The 27,553-nt window shown below is 39.7% G+C and overlaps 2 protein-coding genes across 8 annotated transcripts in view; one reads left to right on the forward strand and one right to left on the reverse strand.

The window, feature by feature from the left end:
- NUP58 (nucleoporin 58) overlaps window positions 1–24,776 on the reverse strand; it is a 39,998-nt gene extending 15,222 nt beyond the window's left edge. For 3 of the 6 annotated variants that reach the window (XM_044441585.1, XM_044441583.1, XM_044441580.1), the window contains exons 1-13: window positions 20,534–20,869; window positions 15,540–15,676; window positions 14,640–14,675; window positions 13,248–13,397; window positions 11,963–12,097; window positions 11,161–11,271; window positions 9,607–9,631; window positions 8,742–8,807; window positions 8,245–8,419; window positions 8,066–8,145; window positions 7,391–7,509; window positions 6,783–6,865; window positions 5,506–5,707 (exon numbers count right to left, since the gene is read on the reverse strand). In XM_044441585.1, the coding sequence (XP_044297520.1) occupies window positions 5,506–5,707; window positions 6,783–6,865; window positions 7,391–7,509; window positions 8,066–8,145; window positions 8,245–8,419; window positions 8,742–8,807; window positions 9,607–9,631; window positions 11,161–11,271; window positions 11,963–12,097; window positions 13,248–13,397; window positions 14,640–14,675; window positions 15,540–15,676; window positions 20,534–20,634 (1,420 nt within the window). In that variant the 5' untranslated portion in view covers window positions 20,635–20,869. Of the gene's footprint in view, window positions 1–190; window positions 5,708–6,782; window positions 6,866–7,390; window positions 7,510–8,065; window positions 8,146–8,244; window positions 8,420–8,741; window positions 8,808–9,606; window positions 9,632–11,160; window positions 11,272–11,962; window positions 12,098–13,247; window positions 13,398–14,639; window positions 14,676–15,539; window positions 15,677–20,533; window positions 20,870–23,416; window positions 23,520–24,719 lie in introns of those variants that run through there. The other 3 variants (XM_044441582.1, XM_044441581.1, XM_044441586.1) reach the window with 3 other exon arrangements.
- A 99-nt stretch (window positions 24,777–24,875) lies between these two features.
- The window catches only part of MTMR6 (myotubularin related protein 6), a 23,586-nt gene continuing 20,908 nt past the window's right edge, over window positions 24,876–27,553 (forward strand). Inside the window, exon 1 of one of the 2 annotated variants that reach the window (XM_044442192.1) lies at window positions 24,876–24,960. In XM_044442192.1, the coding sequence (XP_044298127.1) occupies window positions 24,937–24,960 (24 nt within the window). In that variant the 5' untranslated portion in view covers window positions 24,876–24,936. Of the gene's footprint in view, window positions 24,961–27,234; window positions 27,277–27,553 lie in introns of those variants that run through there. The other variant, XM_044442191.1, reaches the window with a different exon arrangement.

Raw genomic sequence — 27,553 nt, forward strand, 5'->3', positions numbered from 1 at the left:
ATGGGACTACAATCTGAATTTCCTACAAGTAGCTATCATTGGTTCTTTAAAAATGAACTTTCATACTATGTGATTAAAATCATCATGTTACCAATGTCTGATATTACTCATTGAATAATTCTTCCAGGTTTTTTTTTTTTTTTTTACAAAAAACAAAGTGAAACGAGTGGATAACACACAAGACAATGACTTTGTTTTATTAAATTTATTGTTCATTTTAGAGCAAGTCAATTACACAGTAACATGACAACTCAAACTGGTTCACACAAAAATGATAAGTTACTGAGTTGTTAGGACTTTGCTACATTTACAACAGTTTTTGCCTGTTTAAATAAACATTTACAGAAAAGGCACAGTTGTGCACCTTACCCAATACATTCAAAAGTTTCAGATTCGAACATTTCTAACATCATTTAGAAGAGACAGTGGTTTCCTTACATATGCGCACTGCCAAAATCTATCTTTAATGTACCAAAATCAAATGTATGGCCTTAGCCCATTGTTCTGTGTGTGGAAAAAATTACTAGTCCCACACTATAAATAAATTGCAACAAAAAAAATCTATAGGTTCATCTAGTAACTTAACATAAGCAATTTGAGGTGAAGTTCTATGCAAGTTTAGACAGAAACACAGGCTACAGTTTCAAGCATGCCCTGCCAGAGCTGCAGCATGCTGGGATCTGTAAGCCCTTTTCTGTCTAAATTTCCATAGGATTGATTGCACCTTTAACCATTTTCACAGTACAATCTGTATTCCTACACCTTTAAGCACAGCAATCAGTGCATTAGTTAAACTTGAAGGATTTCTCAAATTCAGTACTGTGCTTGCCCATCCATATTTGTATATTCCTCCCATTTTAAAGGCCAGGGGTACAATGCACTAGATGCCGTTCTCAGGCAAACTCAATTAAAGTGAACAGAGAATGCACAGCAGCACTCTCTGGATTGCCCCCCCCCCAAAAAAAGAATATCTTGTAGATCCATATGAATCCAGCAGTGCCAGTACAGAATACACATACATGCCAGCAAGTGTACCAGCTAGTGTCTCCTCAAAAATCACTTTCATTTTCCTTCTGGATACTGATAGACTCCTACAAATTTCTCTGCCTCATTATTGCATTACAGTACATTTATCTATCATGACTGCAATTTTAAAACGAACCAAAGTAAATCATTAGCAATAATTTGTAGGCTATGTTGTATAGGTCAGACAGTGCCAATGGTCCCCTTGTGGCCTTTTTAGTACATAAAAAGTTGAGGTTCTAGTTCTCACAAATGCTAATTAAACAGATAACCAAATATCAAGCAAAAGGCACTGATTTGCATTATATCTTTTGCAAGTAACATTACCACACCTTAGGTGATTCAATGCAAAAATGAGGTTATATTCAAGATAGCATTACATTAAAAGGGCAACTAGAGCTGTGAACTTTCAACCAATACTTAGCACTTATTTTGGCAAGTTGAAGTTCCATACGCATCCACTATAGACTAATTAAACTTTTTGGGTTAGGTCCAGACTAAGTTAGCTGAAATTAATTGCTATCTGGAATCCATAGAAACTAAGTATAGTAATTACTGGATTCAAGTTCAACTAAATGAGTCTTGATCTAACTTTTTATTCTTTTATAAATAAGTGTTGCATTTACAGATGAAAACTTGATGTAAACAAATATACTCTAACTAGCAGCTCCTTTAAAAGTTTCCAGTCCAAAGTCAGTTTTCTAACAACAAAAGCATCCAGTGTTCTCTTTTAAAGGAAGTATATCAGTTTTCCATTAAAGCAAGAGGCACATTGGTGGAAGACCTTTAAACAACTTGATGACGCCATAGTCCTCCAAGTCAAGCTTGCATTTAAGTATGCCTTCCAGATTTTTAAAATACTTCAAGTCAAACTTATATTCAAGTTACAGGAAAACAGGATTTCATAGATAAAGCTGACAAATTTCTCAATGGCAATTTCAAATTAGTACCAGAAAATCAAACTTTGTACCAGAAAATTAAAGAACTTCTCATTTAAAAGTCAGGTACATTGTATATAATTTAGATAATGCTAGAGATCGTTCATGCCAGAACATAGAAGTAAACTTGTTACCTTTGGATAACATGTCATGAAAATTTAAACTATAATTACCTGCAGCAGTCTATTTAAAATTTATATTCACCTAAAGAACAGTTTTAGCTTAATAAATAACTCACAACTACTAGTGCAATCCTATGCATGCTTTTTTGGAAATAAGACCCACTGATTTCAATGGAACTTACTCTCTATAGTAAGTGTGTTTAGGAATGTGGCATAAGGGGCCAGTTAAGGTAAACAACAAGATTTCCTACAAGGCTTGCCAGACAAGGCTCAAGTCTTTCCATTGTGATAAAGGTGCAACCCAAATTGTCCAAATATGACCTGAAAACTGGCTAGACTATCTTCAAATACCATTAAGTTAACCCTGGTTCAGCCTTCTCTAACCTGGTTCCCTCCATCTGTGTTAGACCGGGAATGATGAGAGCTGTAGTTCAATACATCTGGAGAACAGGTTGGGAAGGCTGCTCTAGTTTAACCTCATTTTTTATGGCAAGGCATTGGATTTTAACCATCAAACTGTTTCAAGTACACAGTCCAATTTAGTGTCTATTTGGACAGGTATTTGTCCCAAAATTGTAAACTGACCTTGGCAAGGGCAAAGGACACAATAAAGCATTAAATGCTAGAAGGCATTAGAGCAGAGCTAAGCAACATGCTTTTTAGGTAAGCCAACCAACTCCTAATTGCTCAGTGAGTAGCAAAATACACTTAAAGTCATATCTATACTAAACTATTTGTCCCTGGAAAATTATTCATCACACAGCTATCCAAGTAACTAGAATGAAAACAGCTAAGTTCATATGTTAAGCTGTAAGTTACCCAGACCTGCTTAAGCAGCTCTACTGTAGCATGCACTGGGCATAACAATAGATGCTGGTCTACAGTAGAGCAAACACCATCTCCCGGGCATTTGTTTGTGTTTAGGAAAATGATTCAGAGCTAGCAAAACTCAGATTATTTTAACACTGACAAAATTTTCTTCTTCATTATTGATTTTTGAATTATGATCTTGCCCTACCTCAAAGAAAGTTATTTTTCTACTTTAGGGAAACTCCCCTCTATACCACAAACACAAAAATATTCACTTATACCATGCCACCTAACATCAAGTTACAGTATACTATTTAAAAGCAAACAAAACAACTGCTAGTCAGGTTCACAGAATGGGCAATCCCCCTCTTGGCTACTCTTTGGCAGTCTCAGCAGAATCAAGAACAGACAGAAGGCTGTAATACAGTTACAGCATATGAACCATCGATCCATTTGGTGCAGTATTGCCTAATCAGGCTGACAATGATTCTCCAAAGTCTGAGGAAGAGGTCTTTCCTAATACTTCTACCAAAGCATCTTTAATCTATGACTGGGGCTTTCTCCGTGTAAAGCATGGGTCTTATCATTTAGCTATTGCCCTTCCAAATTTTAACAGTGCTTTTCATATTCACAGTATCTACAACTAAACAATTCAGGATACTCTACTACACCATAATATCTCTAGGGTGGAATGAATAACTTCTTTGCAATGTTACATTTTCATGATATAATAAAATATAAAAATGATAGTCATCAAATATCAGCTTACCTCTCTGGTCTCAGCACTAGGAAAAAGACAAAACACTAGATACAAAGTTGCCTTTCTGCATGCAGTAGATGCCTTCCATTGACCAAAACATTTCTACCATTTGTATTACAGAATTGCTTGAGGAAATTGAAACTAGATTCAAGGATGTCATTGTATTATGTAAGCACAAAAATAGCAACAGTACTACAATTATCCCAGTAAAATTGTACAGCACTAACAACTCTTTGTTCCGCTCATGGGGTGGTATCCAGTTAACCCCTTCCACCTATGGAATGGCTTTTGTCAACACAAAAAGGGAAAATTCCATCTCCCGTGCAGTCCCCTGCATGTCCCCAAGATTTTCTTTGGATACTGGTAGTCATGAAGAAGCTGGAGAAGATGGGAGAGTGCAGTGGACTGCAAGGGGAAGAAATAGAAGTCTGCTTGTGCAATATTGGATTTTGCCCATTATTCTTTGGATCCATTCTACTGACACCAATTCATGATACAGTCAGTGGAAGCAACTTACTTCAATTATTAGTTCCACCAAAATCAATTAATCTTCTCACATTTAAGAAAGGACATTTAGGATTGTGGGAGAACTTTCCACCAAGATTCTTAAGACTTCAGGTAAAGTGCTGCTCCCTCTCTCAGTAATGTTTTATGTATATCTGCTTTAATAACTTGAGAAAGATCTTAAGTTAAGGTACTATAAATTACAGACTTCTAGATGTGGTCTGTAACTGCTTGAACCATTAGCTTCTTCAGTATAAATCCTGTAAAGAGCATTTAAAAGTTGTTACATGCTTACAATAAAATATTAAAATCACAGGTGATTATGTTATGCTGCTCTAGTAAGCCTAGAAGGGTGTACTAATCCTTTCATTCTTCCCAAGTTCTATTTGGATTCACCTATTATATGGCAAAGCTGGAAATACCCTGTAGAACCCATTACTGAACTGCAGTGCCTCAATTAATGGTTCTCTAGGTAGTAAGATGTGCATGCATGTACCAGGTTGCTTTTTGCCAACCCCCACAAAGGTGCAACTGAAGCAGGGCAAAAAGGCTCCAGGGAATTTTCAGGTATGTCTAGAGGACTACTTCAGCACAAAGCTGGGTTTTAAGTTGCTTTCTGGCCTATGTTTAGGCAATAAAGTAGCCAGGTTTCCAGGTCTCTCTAAATGTGAAATGTGACCTGCAGAACTCTTTGGAAGGGACATACCTTAAGCTTCTAACTTCAAGCATCTAGTTTGACCAAAAAAGAATATTTTTAAAAAAGTGGAAATAAAACACCTCTCCCCTCACAGTTGCTTAATTTCTAGCCATACTTACTTCCCGGTGAGTACCACCACAATAACAGTATTTTGATTTTATAAATTTATATACAAATTTGAACTCCAACTATGTTTAGCATCCTCATGCTGAATCTGTTAAAAAAATAATGACCCTAATGATATTTCACCTTGAGGCATATTTGAAATTACAAAGTGCAATGTAAAAAAATATATATATAATTTTCCATGAGGAAAACAAATTTGAATTACGATTTCCCAACAAATTAGTTTATACAATAGTATCATCTTTTTAGAAAGACTTTATCCTATGCCTTCTCAGAGGTGACAAAGACTCACATTCCAAAGGGTTTAGTAATACAGTAAACAAGCTATTACATGTAAAATCACAAGATTAAATACTGGGTGCATAATTATTGCTAAGGCTATCCTGCATTTTCTATTACCTATGTTTTGTTGAATTGTTACTCACAATTTTTATGTTTCCAAAACAAAGGAAGACCTTATATAAAACATTACACAAGGGCACGGCTTTTGTAACACTAAAAGCTATAACTTGAATGCACTCAGACCTGTAGCAGGCTGCTGCTGCTGTGTGAGTGTTGCAGCCATGGCAACAGCTGCTGCATTTGGTATGTTGCTGAAAGGAGTAGGGCCAGTTGTCACACGAGGAGCATTCTGCCACTTCTTTGCTTCTACTCGCCTTGCCTCAAATACATCCACAGCATCCGCCAAGAAGGCTTTTCTAAAACCAAGATATTGGTCTTTGAGCACCTGAGGAGACAAGAAAAGATATTTCAAGTGCATCCTATCTTACCTTGCAAATTTCAAGTTCTGTAGAAGTCCAACAGTGAGACACTAGAAACTAGAGCACAAGCAACACCCAGCAACTTTAGTAAAATAACTTAAAATGAGAAGAAATTCAGGGTGTCAAATTGCTCCATTTATTTTAATTAAAATATATCCTACCCTTCTATTAGGTCAAGTTGGGGTATAGTCATTAACACAATCAAGCAAAGTTCATCCTGTTGCCATACAGCACAATCCTATGCATGTTGAGACAGGGAAAAGTTAGGTCCAGACTGGGGAACTGTAGGCTTTTTTCCTTGTCTCAACACGCATAGGATTGCACTTTTGGGCTCTCAGTGGGATGTGAGATCTTTTGATGGCCATTCATGGGCTGCATAGCTGTTTTATCTTGGTTAATTGTGAATAATATATTTATTTGCTTTATTACTGGAAAGTATCTTGAAATGGTTTTATAAAGAGCAAGAAAGAAGTGTTATAAATACATTTTCACATCAAAATCAACTAAAGCTGTCCTTGCTGAAATGACTGTGGATGCCTCACTAAACATGGCACCAAGCAGTAAGGTCTAAGGTGTCTTTAGCAACAGAAATACAGAAACCATCCTAAGTTTCCTACTGAAAATACAAAGAAGTGTACCCCTGGACCTACTGTATATGTCTGGCCACCTCATACTAGATGAAGACTAAGGTTAAAAAAATTGCTAGCCTAACTACACAATGAAGACATTGAACCATACCGTAAAAATTGTGAACAGGTAATATAAAGGTTAACCTGGTTTCATAAGCATCTAGCTTAAAAACCTTCTAGACATTTATCACAGTCTATTCCATTTTGAAAGAAAAAGGAAGGTCGGAAAAAGGAAGGTCGGGCACATTCAGTAATGAAGGAAACAAAATCACTAGAGTTTTGGAGCCAGTGTTATTCCATCAATGTTCTGCTACATAAAAAAGTCAGGAAGACACCTGTATAAGATGTAATACAAATATCTCAGTGATTTAAATGGCTACAGTACAATTTGACTTAAAATATGTTTTTTTACCTTCACATTTTCATGTACAGACTGGAGTTGTGCTGCTAGCGCTACAAATGTTTGATAAATTTTCTGCATAGCCATGGATAAGTCTGTGAGACAGGAAAATACAAAAATCAATTTCTGTAAGACTAAAATGTGAAAATCACATTACCACTAGGACTATACTTTTTCCATCAGTTATATAATTTGGCAATCAATTTATTTTGGTGGGTAATTCTACCAAAATTTTTAAAAATGTTTGCAACCCATGGTAAGGAGACACCTGTGCAAAATTATTGTGAGACACACACAATGCTTTGGTGGCGGCTCTCTTCTGCATGTGAGAATCTACTTCCAAGAACCAGGCCCATGAACTAGCATCTTTATCATCTTCAGTCTAAAGGCCAAACAATGTCCAAGTTAATCTGACTTAAGAACATAAGAAAAACCATGTGGGATCAAACCAAAGGTCCATCTAATCTAGTGCTCCATATACTCAGTGACAAGTCCGCTATCCACAGGATTCTCTTTTGACATTTATCTCCCTGAACAGAAATCCCTGTAAGTCTACTGGATATTAAAGTTACTGCATACTGTAATAATTAAGAGAGCATGAGAAGGTCACTAACATTTACCTTGTGGAGTTATATGTGAATTATTTGCTTGGGTGGCAAGGTGATTTTCTAGTTCTTCTATTTGCTGTCGGTACTGCTGCAGTTGTACTTCAAACTGTTCGATCAAGATCCTGAAATAGCTAGAGTATATTTTTAAAACATTTAAGTGATGGCTGTGATTAAATATGAGTACAAAAAATATCTTGGCTTCTTTGTAAAGATCAAGCATACTAAGGTAACTTTTAAAACTAGTGCATGAGTTTGCTTGTTTCTCCTTCCCTCATCCTGTTTTCCTTTTGCATTGTATCTTCTAGGATGCAACTGCATGAGCATGGACTATCTTGTTTGTTATTGGTTTCATATAAGCTTCCTTGGAACTAGTACAGAAAAGAGCAGTGTAAAAATGCTTTAAACAAATAAAATATGACCTACTAAACAGAGTCTGTTGCTACTACTGTCAAGAACACAGAACACTTGGAAAAGTTATTTCTGCTTCATACAACAAGCAAAGGAAACTTTCCTGTTATCACAGAAAACTTTATTTCTTTCACAACACTGTAGCAAAAATTCTTTAAAATGTTGAGTTACTGAAAAACACCATGCAGATACAAAATGGCACTTTCAATCCATCTCAGATAACTATGAAACATAATATAATGATCCCATTATATTCAGAATGTCAGAACATTTACTCACTCTGCTGGTGCTGTGTTTTCATGTTGAAGGCCAGGAGGGGTTTTCTGTGTTCTTAATGCTATTTCAGCATTTTTAAGCTCCTGCAAAAGTAAAAGGAATAGCTTTAAGTCAGGTAAGCACATTCTTTCTTAACAGTATTTTTTTTTCCAAATATAATGCAAATGCTTCTGCAATTGCACCTGAGCAGTCTCCACTTTCAGCTTATCAATATTAAGAGTGTTTCTCTGCAATCCACTGGCAGCCACTGACAAAAGCTGTTTCAGAGCTTTAATATCTTCCTGTACTTTAAGCATTGCTTTGGAAGACATTCGACTGATTTCCTCCTGAACCTGTTTTTGTTCTTTTACAAACTTCCTGAGGGAGAAAAAGAGAACACACGAGTGAGAATGAGAGAGAAATAACCAGAAGAGTTATTCCACCAATAAATAAAAATACCCAAGTGATTCTACTGGAAACAATTAAATACCCCACCATCACCACCAAGTTTTCCTCAGTTTCATGTGAACTATATACTAAATCCCTACAACTGTCAAAAGTCAATTTTAAAACCAACCCTGCCCTACCTCACCTCCCAAAAAGTGTTAGTTTTCCTACTGGTCAAAGATGATTCTGAGGGAATTATTTTATAATTACTAAAATAGATATTTGGAATTCCAAAGACTAAGAAAATACTTACTGGAGATTTTCTACATCTTGGCAGATTACTGGAGGTAGATTTTCATCTTTTAATGCTTTACTATCCCTGCCAACAGATAATATAAATGCTATCATTGGCAAAGTACTGTCAAACCATGGGTAGCAACTTTTTTTCAACATTGGGCCCATAAAGAAGTGCATTAGTACAGCAGTTTTACACTTAAAGGTGACCAAAAAGTTTAAATGAATAAAATAAGCTTATTCCACTCTACTGTATGTTAATAATATCTGATAGAAGTACTAGAAAACATTTCAAAAGCTCTTTTTCTACATTTCTTCTTATTCCATTCAGTTATCCCCAATAACTTTTTATTACAAGAATGAGAAATAGGAGTATTTGATGTGTTTGGTATATTCCTCCTGGGATCTGTATCTCAGTAGGATCCCCATCAGCTTCAGTATACTAGCTTTGACATCTAATCAATATTCTTTTAAGTGTCCTGTATCTTTTAAAAGTCCACAGTTCAGAAGCAATTTCTGCAGCTACAATATTTGTTTATCATTGAAAAAACTTAAATCCCATCTATACCAGCAGGTCTCAAGAGAGCTCACAACAAAGCAGCACAATTGAAATAGCATGTGAAAACATAATAAAATTTCTATCTTAAAAATTCTGGCTAAATAAAAGGTTTTGGCCTGGCACCAAAATGAATAAAGTGTTGGTGCCAGGCGCACCTCTTTAGGGAGCAAGGTTCCAAAGCAGGGGTTCTACCACATAAAAGCCCCTTCTCTGGAAGCTGCTCTTCTAAACTTCTTCAAAGAGGGCTCCCAAAGAAGGACTTCAGTGGAAGATCTTAAGGCTCCTGCAGGTATATGTGGAAGGTGACAGTATCTGGCACACTTACTCTGGTCTTGTTCCTGTTTTGTCTCCTACAACAAAAAAATAAAAAGGTCTCTGTTTTAAGAAAAAATATCAAATAACTTTGTTCAAGCTGAACAGCTTCGTCAATTCTCTTTTCTAAAGAGGCTACACACATGCACATACACCATAAAAAGCAGCATTCAAATGTTCTTGAGGCCAATGCTATCAAAGCAGCCTTTTTTCCTGGCAAAACCACAGCCAGAAAGGGGAAAAGTTTCCCTAGCGTCAAAATATTCCCTTCCAGAGACACATGTGTGCATGTTCTAGGAGGGTTATTCACTTTATATGGAGACATTTGTTCCAAGCAAGCATGCTACCACTTTCTGCCAGAGTGCTTAGTATAAACAGAGCATATTGGTAGCAGCCCTAATTTCATTCTCTCCCCTACTTGGCTATCCCGTGTTTGTGCTGGGCACTGAAAAACAGGGGCTCTCTCCATAACCAGAATAAAAATCTAAGAATTATTAAAGAATGGCTGTTAGGAGATGGGCGGTACAATTCATTGTGGTGTGGCTGCCTATAACCAAGCCTTACCAACTCAGAGGATTGGTAGCTTCCCATTGAGGATGGGAGGAACACTGAGGGAAAGGTTGCCTCTGTGCCCCTCCCACCCCGTAAAAGAATTGAACCAGAAGACTTTTTCTTCTGCTTGCAAGGAAAAGGGTCTGATCCACCACCAGCATATCTTGTATCATGACAGAGCCTTACTTCTCTCTTCCGCCACAGTCTTCTTTCCTTGACACTACAGCTGGCATGGTTCTTTTCATGCTAGCTGCTTTGGAGGGAGGGAGCTCTGAAATTGGAGCTCCAGTTCTGACCTTGGAGCTGTGGCTCCAGATTTTCCTATGGCTATTTGGACTCTGTCTAGAAGCTACAACAGGTAGCTGGCATCAGAGAGTGGTGCAATGCTGTAATGAGTACCACTGCTAAAAGCACTAAAAACCTACAGTGCAGCTAAGAACATGCATCAAGTATCACAATGCCAAAGAGACAGAAATAGGGATTTTGTTTTTTTAATATAATCATCTGTGAAAATCATTTTCACTGATCTTCTTGGCCTTGTTCATACATAATGCAAACCCACAATCTGATTCATGGTGTTGCCCTGTCCATGGTTTCTCTGGCAGACCATTGAACAAATGATGCTTTGTTTTCTGGGCTGTTTGCTTCTTTCTTCAGCTGCTCCCTCCCTGTATCCCAGATGACTCTGTGATGCTGCAATACTGGTATGCAGAGTGGCTAAGTTTTTTCTTTTAAAACCACTCTTGCCTGTTGCCAGAATAGCTCAGGAAGAACCACCCAGAGTTTACAACCCAATAATAAACTATGAGTTTTATTTCTGGGTCACTAGGTGGCTGGGTTCATGCAAAGTAACACAGAATTCAATCCATAGTATGTGTGTATCCATAGTTACGTATGAAACTGACTCTTGAGTTACCGGGGGGGGGGGGGGGGGACACAAAGCCCTTTCATTAGCTAGCTTCTAATAATTATTCTCAGAACATACACCCTCCAAGCTGAGTACACTAAAACTTACCCTTTTTATCTGAGGAACTGCTGAAGTCTATGCCACCTAGACCTTCATTAACTGTAGTAGCAGGTGCTGCAGCTGTCCCTAGAGTCAAGCCAAAAGCATTTTGTCCAAGCCCTGCAGATAATTCAATAATTGTTATCTTATCATTGTCAGACAGCAGCAGGCCTAATATGAAACTGGAGGAGGGTGAAGTACTATAATCTCAGTAAGCTGTAAGTAGTGAAAACCTGACACAAGTTATCCCTACATTTATCAGCAGGAATACTGTAAATTTACATACAGATGTGGGAAATGGGGATTTACAGGTCTGGTGGTTTGGCTAGGCCACCAAAGATTGCATTCACCACCCATCCTGCCATCCCACTCCCAGAGAAAGGACAGTCTTAACTGAAGTCATAGAGCTTCAGCAATGCCCTTTAAACTACTGGGACTCAGCACAAATATGGACCCCACCCCTATTACCAGCAGTGAGGCAGGCAGAGGATTGCTCCTCCTGTGCTAAGTTCTGAGGCACTCAGAAGGTAATAAGATGTTTTGGTAAGAAGTATGTGCTACTGGGATCTTTCCAAGATGTTAGCCTTGTGCTTGAAAGAATTCTGAGTTTTCAAAAAGGAATGGTACAAATGCTGCTGTTCAAGATCATGGAACATAAATAACCACCAACTGAAAAATTCTGGAATAAGTCAACAACTCTTTCTTTCTAGTATGAAATGTCCAGTGAGATATCCAGCCAGACAATTTGAGATGTCTAAGACAAACATTCTAGACAGATTTCATGGACAGCTATATATAAAAGGAATCTCACCTGTTGCAGATGTGCTTGCATTTGGGAAGAGTGCCCCTCCTAAGCCAGCCAAAGCTCCTCCAAGAGAAAGTCCAGTGGACCCAGTTGTAGTTGGGGCAAGTGTGCCTCCCAAGTTCAATGTAAAGCTAGAAGGTGCTGAATTTTAAGCAGACATATCATCTGAAGGTACAAACTTATTTCTACCCCCCCCCCCACAATACCAACAACCATATCTCCTGATAAATAAATTACTCCTATTTGAATCAGTACGAAGATACAGGTACTATTGCTGTATCTTCCACAAACTGTAAATGGTGTAACTTGTGTCTTCATTTACTTACTTCGATCATATATTCTTACATATTTATTAAGGCATCCCAGGGACTCAGGAAAGGAGATATACTTTTAAACAAAACCAAATATAACATAGACCCTAATTGTAAAACCATCACATACACGGTTAAGTGTTATGATAAAGAAGATCTTAGAGTCTTCAGAATATTTGGACAAACCTCCAGAAGCAAGAGTTCCATATCTCCGCTGACGTATTTCTGAAGCTGGCCTCTGGACTTCATACCATAACCACTGCACAAGCACAACTACTCTATACACCCCACTGCAACAAGCTACACTGGTGATATTTTTCCTCTACTATGCACAAGAAAGCTCTAGAAAGCTCTGCTAAATGAACAGCAAGTGATACAAGTCCTTGCTGCGTGTTATTAAAGCTAGAACTCCCAGGCTGTATTGCATGGACTTCAATCCTATGCCCCTGTTTAGGGCAGTTACAGGGATGCTGACAACATAATTACTGTGAGCCACCTAAAGAAAGTTAGCTATTGGGCAGTACAGAAAAAGAATAAAGAAATAAATTTAAAAAGTTCTTGGCTTTCTGCTCCTCCTATTAAACAAAGGATGCTTCTTTTAGCTGCAGCAGTAAAAGAAGACTGGCATCTCTAGCCTGCCCCATGTTCTCCTGTCAATTAACTGCAACAAACCCAACTATTAATTTTGCATGAGTACGTAAAAATGTATGAGTTTTAAAATACTATTAGTTTACAGTATTTATGATAATTTATTCATGACATACCACTATACATTTTCAGCTTTGCAGAACTAGGATCTGAGGACCAGACTGTGTTGACTCAAATGCTTTGCTGTCTTTGTAAAAACTGCAGCAATCCATGTGAGATTAACAATATTTACAGCATGAAACATTTTAGGAACAATGATGGCTATGTATTTGTATACAAATGGAAATGCTGGAAAGGAGCATAATTTGAACAGAAAAATATGGTTTCCTTACCTGCTGCTGGAGCTGACGTGAGAGCAGAAGAAAGTGAGAGAGCAGAAGAGGTAGATGTGACAGGCAAAGCAAATGGTGTGGCTGATCCTGCAGGTTTGTTGAATCCTAAACTAAGGCCTGTGGTGGCAGTAGAAGTAGTAGCAGGTGCACCTGTAAAAGAACAAAGCAGTTTTAATTTGGTTTTGATGCTGGTTCTCACCTTCAGAATTGGTAGTGTGACTGAGTGGTCTAAGGCTTTGGATTAAGGCTCCGATCTCTTCAGGGGCATGGATTCAAATCCCACCCCTGCCAGTTCATTTTTCTTGGGCATGCATACAGTAGGCATATGTCATGAGCAGAACTGGCTGGAGATGCAGGTCAAACTAGATGGCCCAGGAGATCCCTTTTGACTCACTCAGGTTCTATGTTTCTTTAAACTGAACATTTTAAATATGCTGAATCCTAAGCTTTTACTCAAGATTTTACTATATATTGTCTGTGTGAACTGAGGAGAAAATGAGCAAGGTCACATTTAGAAAGTACAGATACAAAGCACCGAACAACATGTAACACACACGACTCCTAGCCATAAGAGATTGCCATGCTCCCCACACCAAGTGCTTACAAGAATAAAGGATATTGCTGCATAATATTACTCTATCTCCCTGGGGAAGGTTACTTCAACCACACACCTAATCTCCTTGGACCTGGACTGAGCCTTCCAAATTATCTCAGAACGCGTATGGGAGAAGAAACTAAAATAGAATGGTTTCAAGGTGTTTAACAACCAGTACCTTGAATGTGTGTCAGAAACTATATAGCTGCCAATAATGGGCACATATGTTCTGCTGAAGAATTCTGCACTAGCTACCACTTCTAAACATCTTCAATAAGAATTCCACGAAGAGTACTTTACAGAAATGGAACCTGGAAGTTACTAGACTATGAGTAATAGTTCTATAACACCCTTCATTGGAAGATTACAGACGATACATTAGATATACGCGATAAAAGTATACTCTTGTTTACCACTGCTATCTTAACATCTTGTAAAAGAACATGGTGCAGGAACACATCCTGTCTGCAAACCTGCTTTTCAGAGTACGATCTCTGTTAAGACATCTTAACCAAATTCTAACACACAAGAGTGGTCCCTCTCTTACTAGAAGTCAAGGAACCCATTAGAAGAATGGCTGAAGGATTAGGCCTGTGGCCTGGAATACAATGCCAGGCTGGTCTTTACATCACCACAACTTCACTACCTGTTCAATGGCCATAAAAGATCAGTTCTGGTACAGCCATAAGCAGAATTTAACCAAGATTCCTGTTCTCATCATTGAGATCCAGAATATTCCATTTGAGAATCTCTAACACTCACATTCCACTTAAAGAAAAGTCAAAGCTATTGCTTACCTAGTGTTAATCCTGTGGCGATAGTTGTTGCTGTTCCTGTATGGAAGAAGAAAATACTGAGTTTAAAGCACATTTCCATTTCCACTGTTGACTGCCTTACAGATTTATAAAGACCAGGAAATTATGAACTTAAATTCCATTAGTAACTCTCCAACAACGTTAACTGAAACTTGCTGTTAGAAGGAATATGTAAAAAAAATATGGTAAGGATCAGGCCTTCAAAATGACTCCATGGTAACTAACCCATCAAGTTCTTAAGTGGTACTGTTTGGTAGATAGAATACAGGTATAGACACCAAATGCCTTCCTGTAGGTTTGCCTGTAGATTTTCCAGTTAGGGAGTGGGCAGAAAGACGAAACTTCCTATCATAGCCTGGTCCACAAAAGTTCCTATTAATTCAAAATGTCATAAGTACTTGCCATCTGAGCTATCTGGGCACAATTTAAGTTTGCTGAACTTATTTTTTGTAACATATCACTTCAAACAAAAGAGGAGACATACTTCAGAGCATATAAAATTAGCATGAGCAGTATTGAATTGTTTAAGAATAATGTTTATTAGGCATTCAGTTACTGAGTTCATCTTTACCAACACAAAATATGCCAAATATGGTGACTTACAGAATATATTTCCAGCTGCATTGCCTTGATATAAGATACAGTATTATCTCACACAACATACACACTTGACATAAGAATGCAAAGCAGCTGTATTACTCTATATTGAGAAAACTTGCGAGTTTTTAATACTGTATATACAAACAAAATCAAGTCTGTGATGCTAATAAAGGCCAGCTCAAATTTTGAGAGTCTTCTATTTTACTATGAACAGAAGATTCAAGTCAATTTTAAGTCCAATGCTCATTATGACAGAGTAGAAATGGAATAGGTATATTTTACCTGTGTTAGCCCCTCCTAACGTAAAACCAGTGGTAGGTTTTGAGTTAAATAGCCCAGTTCCAAAGCCTATGGATGGTGCTGTTGTAGTAGCAGGTGCTGTTGAGCTCAATGTTCCAAAGTTAAGCCCTCCAGTTGAGCTAAATAACAAGACAGATAGCTATTAAACACAACCCACATATGGTCAATGTTCTCCTTATTTCTTCATTGCCACAGTCCTACAAGAAAGTTTGAAAGCAAGAATAATGTTGCTTGTTCATTCCTTTTTAAAATGTAAATGCAACCATAAATATTTCACTGCTAACCAAGCCAAGGCCGATCTTTTGAGAGTTTTTATTGCTTGTTTCCTTTTACTTATGTATTCAAGAACATTTAAAATAAGAATCTGCAGTGTGGCACCCATGAAAACACCAAGATTATCAAGTGGGCTGCTGGATCCCAAAGAGTATCAGACCCTTCCTTCCTATTACCACTATCTTTCCGTCAACATCCAACCTGCTGTTGCTCCAGACTCTTCCGTATTTTCTCTCCATGCTACCAACACCACCAGGGCTGGCCAGCCATTCCATCTTCTCTCTCTCCTCCCCAGACCTATCACGACTGCTACTACTGCTACTATCTTTGCCCTGCTGCCACCTTTCCTTCCTTCCCACCATGCTTTCACAGACTAAGATAGGGTGAGCATGCCATGTGTTGATGTGGGAGTCGGAGAGTCATTACTGGGCCCAATTCAAGATGCCTGTATTGACATATAAAGCCCTAAATGGCTTGGAGCCCGGCTGTCTGAAGGACCATTTACACCCATATATATCTACCCACCCCTTCAGATCAGCTCAGGAGGCCCTTCTACAAGAGCCACCCCTCGTGGAGATGGGAGTAGTGGCAACCAGGTGAAAGGCCTTTGCTGCTCCCCACCTTTGGAACTCCCTCCCCAAGGAAATTTGCCTGGCTCCATCTTTATTTTCTTTTCAGGGCCAGGCAAAGACATACCTTTTTAGAACAGTGTTTAATACTTAGCCCCTAAATGCTGTGGCCCCTTTTATACTGTTATTATAGATGTTTTAATTTGTTAGTGTTTTAATAGGCATTTAACATGTTTTAATATGCTTAATGCATTGTAAGCCGCCTAGGAAGGCCTCAACTGTTATAAAGGTAAAGGTTTCCCCAAGTCATTACAGTCCAGTCATGTCTGACTCTAGGGGGTGGTGCTCATCTCCATTTCCTAGCAGAGGGAGCCAGCATTTGTCCGCAAACAGTCTCCGTGGTCATGTGGCTGGCATGACTAAACACCAAAGTGCACGGAATGCTGTTACCTTCCCACCAAAGTGGTACCTTTTTATCTACTTCCATTTGTATGTTTTCGAACTGCAAGGTTGGCAGGAGCTGGGATGAAGCACAGCTCACTCCATGTGCTGACTGGAACTGTCGACCTTTCGATCAACCATCCCAGCAGCTCAGGAGTTTAACCCACTGACTCACCGCATCTCTTACATACACAGCCTAGAAATGTGAATGAATAAATGAATGAATGACAGGGATCGTGCCATTGTTTTATATTAGCTAACAGTCTGCTGTTATGTCAAGTTCAAAGAATTAATACTGATATATAAATATCTTAACAACTTAGAACTAGGTCACTGGAATGATAATCTCCTGCTTTATAGATCTGTTGGACCACTAGACTCTTCAGGAAAAGACTTGCCATCTGTGCATCACCTTTTGGAGTCTCACTTGGCAACAACAAAGCAAGGAGCCTTCTCCATGGAAGTACCTTTTCTTCAAAACAACCTCTTCTCTGCATTATGTCAAGAACCAATTATGTGTTTCTAATGACTACTGAAAACCTGCTTGCTTACCTTGTTCCCCCCCCCCCAAACACTAACTTATTTAAATGCTGCTCTGCTTTTCATGATTATCATTCTGTAATATGTTGTTAACTGCTTCAGGATTTTAAAACAAGAGGTATAAAACTACTCTAAAATAAGTTAGTGCAGGAGGGATAGAGAAGAAAGGGAAAGATATACAGGCCCTGACAGTAATATAGGTGGTATCTGCAAGAAGATCTCAAAATGTAAAATGTGCTCACAGATGTGAAAAAGCTGCCTACTCCTAGCTTAAAGACTACTAACATTATCATTATCAAAGTGATGATCATAAAATCAGTCAAATGTTATTTTTATTTTGAGAACAGACATGAATCCCCAAAGTCATCTGCTCAGTGATTTTAATTTAACCCAAATTGTTTCTCAAGCTGCACTGCTAATGGCAACACAAGCATTTAGTGAATGCATGAGTGTTCCATTTTCAGTCTGCAGGACAGGATTTAAACAATGTACAATTGTACAGTTAACCTTATTTCCTACATCCTAACACCAGTTCTTCTCCCAGGCATTTAATAGCACTTAAAGATTTCTGATAGTGCAATGGAGCATTTGTATCAGCTGGTCTGATTGCACTGGAATTGTATTGGCTGTTAATCCTTTAAATTTGTATACTGCTGCTTTCCCCCCTATTTTTACTGAAGGGTGCTTTGTGAACTGTTGCAATTAACTCAGAACTTTGGCTATCAGACAATACAGAAATAATTATAGCAAGCAGTTAGAGCACACTCAAGCTGACACGGCTCTGAAAACCTAAGGAAAGAAATGTACATCTTTTAAACAATTAATCACAGACGAAGGCTCTGTTACTTTGTCTATCTAGGTGTTCCATCAGAAGCTAAAAAGTTTGTATTCAGGCAGGTATTAATTTTATTGGATATGTCTGTTCTATCAGTTGATATGTTTAAATTATGTTCTGAATTTTGTTTTATTTCATGGTTAGTTTAATGTGTTATTAGCTATTCTGAACAATTCTTTTAATATAAATATAAATAGCCACTTCCTATTTCTACTGTTCTAGTCCATTCTCCATCAGTTACTCAGAATCTAGGCAGAGATATTGGATAGTGCTAACCACAGTCTTGCATTAAGACAAGAGGCTTCCACAACAGCTCTGAAGTCACACTAATTACTACTTACAAAAAATTCATACACTTCAGGCATGGGATGTTTCAGTGCTTCTATCAGTATTCCAATTATCAGTGTGTTTAAGTGCTGAAAATATTAAGTATTAAGGGAATCCAAATGAAGTTCTATATTAACCTGCAATAATCAGATTAAAGGTTGCTACTACAATATGGAAATCAAGTGCAAGCAAAACATGATCTCTAATGTTCATTATTTGAAGATATTACACTTTTATTATGAATATAGCACCATCTGTGTGAAGTGTGTTGAGAGAACACTCATGCTAACTCATTCAATATAAACTGGTGAGCTTAGCCCCCTTCTATCACCTTAAGAACATGAACATCACATGACACAGGTCCATCTAGTCCATTACTCAATTCACAAAGTGGCCAACTAGCTGGCCATAGGATAGCCACAAGCAGTACATTAGCATTAACAGCACAAGCATCCTTGCTCAGGTTCCCCAGCAACTGCTATTAAAGCATATTAAGTACTGGAGATGATATATAGTCACTGACAACATTATCTACCTGAGAATATTTACATAGCCAAAATATTACTATCCATGCACAAAAGAGAGGTATCAGCCGACTTGGAAGAACAACAAGGTTTGCAGAAGTGCAAGAGAACATAGGAATAAATAATTAAATGCAAAGCATCCAATGAGGGCTGGACATGCTCAGTGACTGTGGTTTTCCAATATTTTAAGTGTTTCAAGTTGTTTTTAAAATTGTGCTAAGTGTTTTATACTGCTTTATCAAGTAGTAAGTCACCAAAGCAGCTCTGACTATTGGGTAGAATAAGAATGCAATGAGCAAGGTGGGGATGGGAGAGAAATATAAAACCAGAAGGGGGAAAGAGCAGAGCAAACTTCTCCACGCTAGTGTCCTCCACATGTTTGGTAGAACTCTCATTATCTCTAACCATTGGCTATACTAGTGGGGGCTGCTGGGACTTCACCAATTTGGTGCAGTCAATCCAAAGTATGCCAAGTTGGGCAAGAATGGAATAGAGAATCCTAGAAGTCATGGCCAATACATTTGTCTAAAATAGAAGGTTTAAGAGGACATCACTCCTCCAGAAATTTATTAAATAACTTGCAGCAATACTTAAAAGGGTCAAAAGCATGTTAATCAGAATTGTTTTGAATATGCTTCCTACAACAACTAACCCTGTACTTAGTATCGTTTTCACATAGTAGAAAAGTGCAGCGAGAGCTATTAACAGCAGTTGTAAAGTTCTATCATTCAGGAATGTCCATATAGGTTTACAAGTCAAGGAGTAACTTGTCACATACTTCCCTCCATCACCCATTCCCACAAAACATGTCTAGTGAGAAACTGCTTAAGCCCAAGGGCTTGCCCAATTGCAAAAGGGGAAAAAAACCAGGCAGGAGCCAGAGGATCCAACAACTCTTCTGTAAGATGTACTGGGAGGGGCCATACAGCTCTGTCCCACCCATGCTTACTTAAAAACAAATCTCACTGAGATCAAAGAGACTTATTCCCAAGTAAGAAATGCAACTACAACTGCACACAGCCTTAAGCTTTATCTGCAGTGGCTCTTTATAGGTCAGGCTGTACACATCTTAAGGTGCTTCATCTCCAACTTGGCATTACTGTGTTTTCAGTTGTGTATTTGTTGTAAATCGCAAGTTTTGTTCTTTCCCACCCCCACCACGGCTGCTATTTACCGTAGAAATTCTATACCCGTTTAGACTGAAGAGAAGGCCTACAGCTCCGGGGATGCTCCAGCCATGTCGGGAATTATAGGCGTAATAATCCCACAATCCCATGCACATCCACTCCAAGGTAAACCTCAAATGAGACTTACTCCCAGGTAAACGGGCATAGGAGTTGGAAGAAAATTGGAATATTGAATGTAGCTTTCCCCTATCCCTTTCCGGCTCTCTGCTTCAAGGCCAATCGACCTCCCCCCCCCGCCCGCCCGCCCGCCGTCTTTATATCTCCCCAGCCCTCTGCTTACCTTGGAGTGGCTCCAAACGAGAACCCCCCTCCGCCGCCTCCAGTTCCAGTAGCGGTGGCCGAAGGCAACGTCCCGGTCGCGAAAGAGAAGGCCGCCGACATGGCGGCGAGGACAGAAGAAAGCCCTTAAGCGCGGGGTTAGAGACAAGTAGGCCAACACTGGCCTAACGTCCCCGCCTCCCTCACGGCAGAGGCTTTAGGGTCTCACGGTAAACACTGCGCCCTTCGCACCTCTCTCGGGCGGGAAGTTCAAACGGCAGAAGGAATCTGGCGCGCGACACACGCCAGTAGCACAGCAGCTAATATGCCACCCGAGAAAATACGGACAGGCGAGCCCTCCCGCCGCGCATGTGCAAGACCGCACAGCACCACGGGACAGCGGCGAATTTATTCCTTCCCCTCCGTGGCCCACGTAGACCATAGAGATAAGAAAATTATAGAAAATAAGTCACCTTTATTCTCATCAAAGACTTACGGGTTCGCTTTGGAAGCCATTATTTTCCTCCTTGACGAGGTGCAAGACATAGCTGCCCATAAGAATACGAGAGGAGTCAGCTGAGACCATCTAGTCCAGCATTCTGTTTACACAGTGCCTTACTAGTTATCCACAAGAATCCCACAAGTAGCACACGAGTTTTACTCCACCTACGCAGTCCATATGCACAGAGACCCTGAAATTGGATGTAGTGCATAGCCAGCAAAGCTGACAGCCATACATTTGCCCATTTTCCTTTTAAAGTCCTCTAGATTTGTGGTGGCTGGCTGAGGGAAAAATGAGGGTGCACGTTTGTCAAAGTAAGCAACTGCCTCAAGATCCCACAGCACTTTCTCACCCACTGATCACCCATCCGTTCTCCTGGACCTCTTAGAGGCTTTCACTACCATTGACCTTCTGGATAGGATGGCTGGGTTGGGAGTCGGAGGCCCTGCTTTACTACGGTTCCGTTCCTACCTGGCTGGCAGATTCCAGAAGGTGGCATTGGGGGATTAATGCTCTGTGCCATGGTTATATCATGAGGTACCACAGTGCTTCATTTTATCTGTCATGCTGCATGAAATGGATGGGGGAAGTTATCCAAAGGTGTGGGCTGAGACGTCATCAACATGCTGATAATACTCAGCTCTACCTTTCTTTCTCATTTAACCCAGGTGAGGCAGTGGCTGTTCTGAGGCAGTGTCTGGGCTTGATAATGGATTGGATGAGGGCCAATAAACTGAGACTTAATTCAGATAAGACAGAAGTGTTTGGTGGTCAGTTGGGGACATAAAACTGTCCCGGATGGAGTTCCATTCCCCCTTAGAGTGCTCCTGGACCCTAAACTCTCAGTTGGGTCATAGGGTGACTCAGTAGCCTGCTATCAGCTGTGACCCTATCTGGATAGGCAGAGCCTAGCAACTGTGATCCATGCTTTGGTAACCGCTCACTTGGACTATTGCAATGCACTCTATGTGGAGCTGCTTTTGAAGATAGTTACTTCAACTGGTTCAAAGTAGAGCAACAAGGCTGCTGATGGGATCTGGCCAATATGAACATATTACACCAGTCCTCTTCCAATTCCACTGGTTACCAGTTGAAGTCTGGATCCAGTTCAAAGTACTCACATTAATATTTAAAGATGGCTTGGGACCAGGTTATCTAAAGGAAATTCTCTTGAATAAAACCTCTCTATTCACTCAGCATTTTAATGGTTAAATAATATTTAATCTTTTCTCATTTTAAAAAATGTGATTGCATTTTAACAGCTGTGTGGGCTTATTCTGCTTATTTCATTGTTCCTATTTTATTGTTGTATCATTTCTGTTTGATTTTAATGCTACTGCTTCACCGTTGTACATTGCGCTTATTTATGTATTTTGATTTTGTGAACCTCCCAGAGAGCTGTTCCAGCTAATGGATGGTATAGAAATTAAACAAATATGTATGTATGCTGCCTCTGATACTAGGTATAGCATATAGCCATCAGGCCTAGCGGACAGGGATAGCCTTCTAAGATTTTAGCATAATTGTAATTATGTCCTCTTTCCCCCTCTGCTCTCACCCTCTGGAACAGTAGCAGCAAAGGTAAGGATTCATGCTTGTTGGAAAGTAAGCTCACAGGAAAATAAAAAGCTGCCCTGTATGGAGTCAGGCCATTGGTTCATTTAACCCAGTATTTACGTCATTGACTGACAATGGCTCCCCAGAATTGTAGGCAGATTTTCTAGCCCTACCTAGACATGCCAGGGGAGTGAAACTGGGACCTTCTACATGCAAAGCAGGTGCTCTGTCTCTGAGCCACAGCCCATCCTCAGTATTTCAAACACTGTGTTTTTACTGCTAGAGAAATTGCACTGCTTATTGCAATGCAAATAAAGGCTAGGCTTGCTTGATGCAAATGAGACCAGAGCTACCACACCTTTAACAGTTGTGTAGAAAAAAGTAAGGCATGTATGGATGGCTTCTTCTCACCATGGTTCTTCTTAGGAGGGGGGCGGTAAATATTAGTTTTCCAAGAAGCCAGAATGAAATTGGTCAATGCCACATGTGGTGCCATGGGAGGGACACCTGGCACCAATATTTTATTCCTTTTGGCACCATGTTTATTTGCTTGAGCATTTAAAATTAGCTTTGAGAGTATGCATTGTACAGTGTTATATATTTTCAGTTCATGGATTTTAACACAGACTACCATTAAAAAGAAGCACTTGAGATGTGATTTTATGAACAAAAACAATCAAAATATTGAAGAGAATATATGAAGATTAAGAAATCATAACAGAGAAAATGTAGAAACCTAGAATATTTTGATAATATAATGAAAAATATAGATTGTTGCTGCTGATTTATACGTAAATCTGAAACAGCATTCTTGGCCCTAAATTGGCGGCAAAGCTTGTTACCTACCTGTTGGATTTAGAGCCACCCCTCCAGAGAAGTCCCAGGTTAGTAAGGTTACTCTTCCTGGACATGGCTGCTAGCTGTGTCTGTGGTCTACAAGCGGCTTCATCTGTAAAAAATGAGGGAGATAACACAGGTAAACCTTTCCCCAGCTAATTAGCATGTCAATGTATCCCAGACTCCTTGTCTTGTCTGAAATTCTCTAGCGGATTGGCCAGGTAGATGATGTCACAAATATCACCAGTTCACCAATCAATGTCCATGTCTCATGTTTATTATGGCATTGGCTTCCATGGATACTTATCAAATGCTTCAGATGGGATCCTTTATCAGGAGACATATATGTATGCATATGTGTGTGTCTGTATACAAACACACACACCCCAATGACAAGAAATGCAAGGGGTATACTAGATATGGGACATTTCCATGGACAGCTCAAAGATATACTATCAAGTATAGCAATCATTCAACAGCAGCAACAACGAGCAAATAACAGACTTCCCCTAGACTTGCTATGTTAATTTAACATACAGAGAGTGTGCGAATAAGTTCTGGTCTGGACTGAGCCGTAAAGAAATCGAAAATCCAGTTGGGCGATATCTTTCCACCCAAAGAAAGCTTGTTATTAGGCAGATTAAAAATACAGTTTATACATTTCAATAGAACCAACCAAAATGTTACAAAAGAGCATTCAGTATTTTCATAAGTTTTTATCAAGCTAGATAGTCGCCTCCTCCCGCACAAACAACCTCGTAGATTTTTTTCCCCCACCTGTAACAAACCGAACACAGCAAGGGGCGGGTGGCAGGGGAGAGCTGGAGCAACCACTGTCTAGTGATTTAAGGAAAGCAGTTTTACTATGCAAATCATTAAAAAGGCTATTAAAGTAAATTCACAAAGCTAAGCATACATTGCTGAACTTAAATCCCATCAAGATCAGTAGGACTCAGTTCAGGTGAAATATATTCAAGGTTTGATAATTAATCTAAAATATACTGGGATAGGGCTTCTACCTGAAAACAGATAGAAGCCCAGAGTTTCCTAAAATGCAATTTACCTCCTTTGTTTCCCATTTTTTGAGAGGCAGTGTGGAATGGTGCTTAGAATATTGTACTGGGAACCCGGAGATCCAGGTTCTAGTTCCCACTTGGACACGAAGCTCACTGGGTGATTCTGGGTCAATTACAATCTCCCAGCCTAACCTACCCCACAGGGTTGTTGCGAGGATAAATAGGAGAGGCACGGGAACATGTGAGCCGCCTTAGGTTCCTTCCTTAGCGAAGAAAGGTGTAACATGATCACCTACTCAGAGAGTAACGCTGGTACCGGCTTAGTCTCTTCCTGATTGGGTCCTCCGCGTGGCAGGGGTCGCTGTGAGAATGACTCGGTCTTTTTCTAGCTGCTTTGCCCGGCCCCCTCCCGCAACTCGATTATCAGGAAGTGTCTCCTGGAGACGCCGGTGCGCGGCCAGCTGCGGACGGGGGCGGCGGTCTCCCGTTGCCGTTGTTCGTCCTCGCGGCGTCATGGAGCACATCCGCACCACGAAGGTAACCGAGCAGGGGTTCTCGCCCGTCCCGGACCGTTCCTTCCCGCCGGCTTTTTTCTCCTTTCGCCCGCCGCTTTGTTCCTCCGAGCTGGGCTGGCGGTTCTGCTCTGGGGCCGCCCGGCACAGTCCTGCAACTACGTGTGCTGCCTCAGGACGTGGCGGGCACCCCCTTGGCGACTCGCTTCCTCTTGGCGCTGGCTGGCAGCTGCCCTGTTCGCGTCGCCCGTTTGCTAGGGCGCTATCCTGTGCGTGTTTAGGCAGGACAAAAGTCTTTAAATTCGCAGCATTTCCCAGCGTGGGTAAGATTAGGGCCGTAATGCTTGTTTGCTTTTATTTGTCAGTGGCCCAGTAAGGCCTGGGCGAATTATAAAATACAACTGGAAAAGTGTCGGTAGGAGCAAACAGGCAAATTCGGGGTGTGCGTTTAATTTGTCGCCCGATTCTGTGCATAGTTACGGAAATCAAGCTGCATGGTGCTCAAAAGGGGCTTTCCCCAAGGGTTATTGCCATACAGCTCAAATCGGATATAAATAAGCCTCACTGATTCACTGGGCCCTACTCCCGTGTAAATTACAGCCTTAGTTTCTCGCAGAAACGCCTAAACAGAATCGTTATTCGGCTTGTAACTTAAGCGTGTGTACCTGAAAGAACCATTGAACACAGGGGGACTGATACTGGAGCGGTATAGGGGTAAGGCCATGGAGTGCTTTCAGAGGAAGGACTAGGGCTAAATCCAGAAGTGAGCAGGAAGTTAATGTAAAGATTAAAGATGAACATTGTGTTAATCTAAGCAATGAAGACAGTTGGGATGAATTTGGCGGCAGCATGCTGGGTAGAGGTAAGGGGACAAGGCGAGGCAACAGGGCACCGGAGAGGAGGTAAATGCATTAGTTTAAGTGGGAAAAGACATGACATGGCACCTACAGATCCTGAGGAACAAAGGAGGGAGAAGATTTAAAAGAGAAAACCAGGGCTGTGCACCTGTACAGCAGGGTAGATTACAAGATTGTCAATAAACAAGGAATAAATTGATAAAATGGAGCCAATGTAAGCCCCCTTTGGTTTTCCACAAAAGGAGAAAGGGTGGCATATAAATGCATGAGTCTTGGTGCATATAGCTGTAATGAATCAAGTAACTGGAAGACCATGATATTCACACATAAAGCAGGCCGGCAGGTAGGTTCCTCTCTGTGATATTCTTTCTACATGCTGTGGAATTCATATGTGCCTTGAGGAGTTGTTCCCTTCATAATTTTAGAAAGGCAGATACCAGTTTTGATGGTTTGTAGCCTGAATTACAGTGTAATGAACTGAGTGACTCCAGTTCAGGGCAGATAAATAGCTGCAGTTTGTTGTTTCTCTTGGTTGGGTGGGTCCAATATTCTCCTTGTAGCCTTGAATGTCAGCCAGGGAAGTCTCTGTTTTTTCCCCATGGGAATCATAGGATTTGGAGATGAATAATTCTTTCCATACCCCTTTTCATTTCTTTTCCATTATCTCTTTGGTAGAAACCATGCAATGGGTACATGCCAATTAAAATACAGCTCATTTTCAATTGAATTTGAAATTTGAATTCAAATTTTAGAGTTTAAAAGAATCACATCATCTTACATTCTCATGAAACCAATGAAATTGTAATACTATGGAAACAAATTCTCATGGAAATTCAAATCCTCTTAGCTTTTTAATTCTTCATTCTTAGAACCATAGCAATAACTAGGTGTTTCTTTGTATGAGTAGTTGGAAAAATGTGAATAGCCATAAATTGAAATTGATGGGAGTAAGCCCTACCACACTCAAATTATGGTTTAGGTATGAAATGATGCATTTTATTTTGTGACTGTTTATGCTTTTCCTCACTTAAAGCTCACTTGCATTGCAGCAGATCATTGATCTTTTTCTAAAATGTGATTTGCTACTGGAATCTCTAAGCTGTCTGCCAATTCAGCATGCTCTGTTGTCACAAAAAACTATGGGATATTAATCAGGGCCACTTTGTATAGTGAGCTGTAGTATTTTTAATTTTTTTAGTTCAAAACCTATGAGAGAAGAGCACAAAACCAGCACCAGTTACTGGGTTGTTCCAGGATGTTTCAGAGAACTCTTCTGATACCCCTATGCATGGAAGAAATTGAAAAAAAAAACCCTTGCATATCGGAAGTGGCAAAAGTCAGAAGTAACTATAAACCAAAGAGTAAGAATTTACATCACAAAGGGGGTTTGAAACCTATTGAATTTGGTTTGCAATGGTTATCTATTGGAAAAAGGATAAGTCTAGTAAAGGTTGACAATGTTTCTGCCGTATGTTCAACTCAAGGTAACATGAAATGGATGCTTTTTAATTTTGTTTGAAGGTGTTGCAAAGAAGAGACAAGATGGGTGCACATTTTCTTTTATTTTTTTCTAGTTGCCATCAATTATTTCTATGTCCTTTTGGTTCTCGTAGTTGTTTTACCTTAACCCAGAGAGGCCCGCCTGGTGCCAATGTTATATGCCAGGTCAAAACCCTTTTACTCTTCCGTACTTTTAATGTTTAATATTTTAAACATAATGTTTTATGCTCAGTTTGTGGATTATTTGTATTATTTGGGTAT

The sequence above is a fragment of the Varanus komodoensis genome, unplaced genomic scaffold (genome assembly GCF_004798865.1).
Source record: "Varanus komodoensis strain SLA01 unplaced genomic scaffold, ASM479886v1 scaffold4, whole genome shotgun sequence".
NCBI classification, from domain to species: domain Eukaryota; kingdom Metazoa; phylum Chordata; class Lepidosauria; order Squamata; family Varanidae; genus Varanus; species Varanus komodoensis.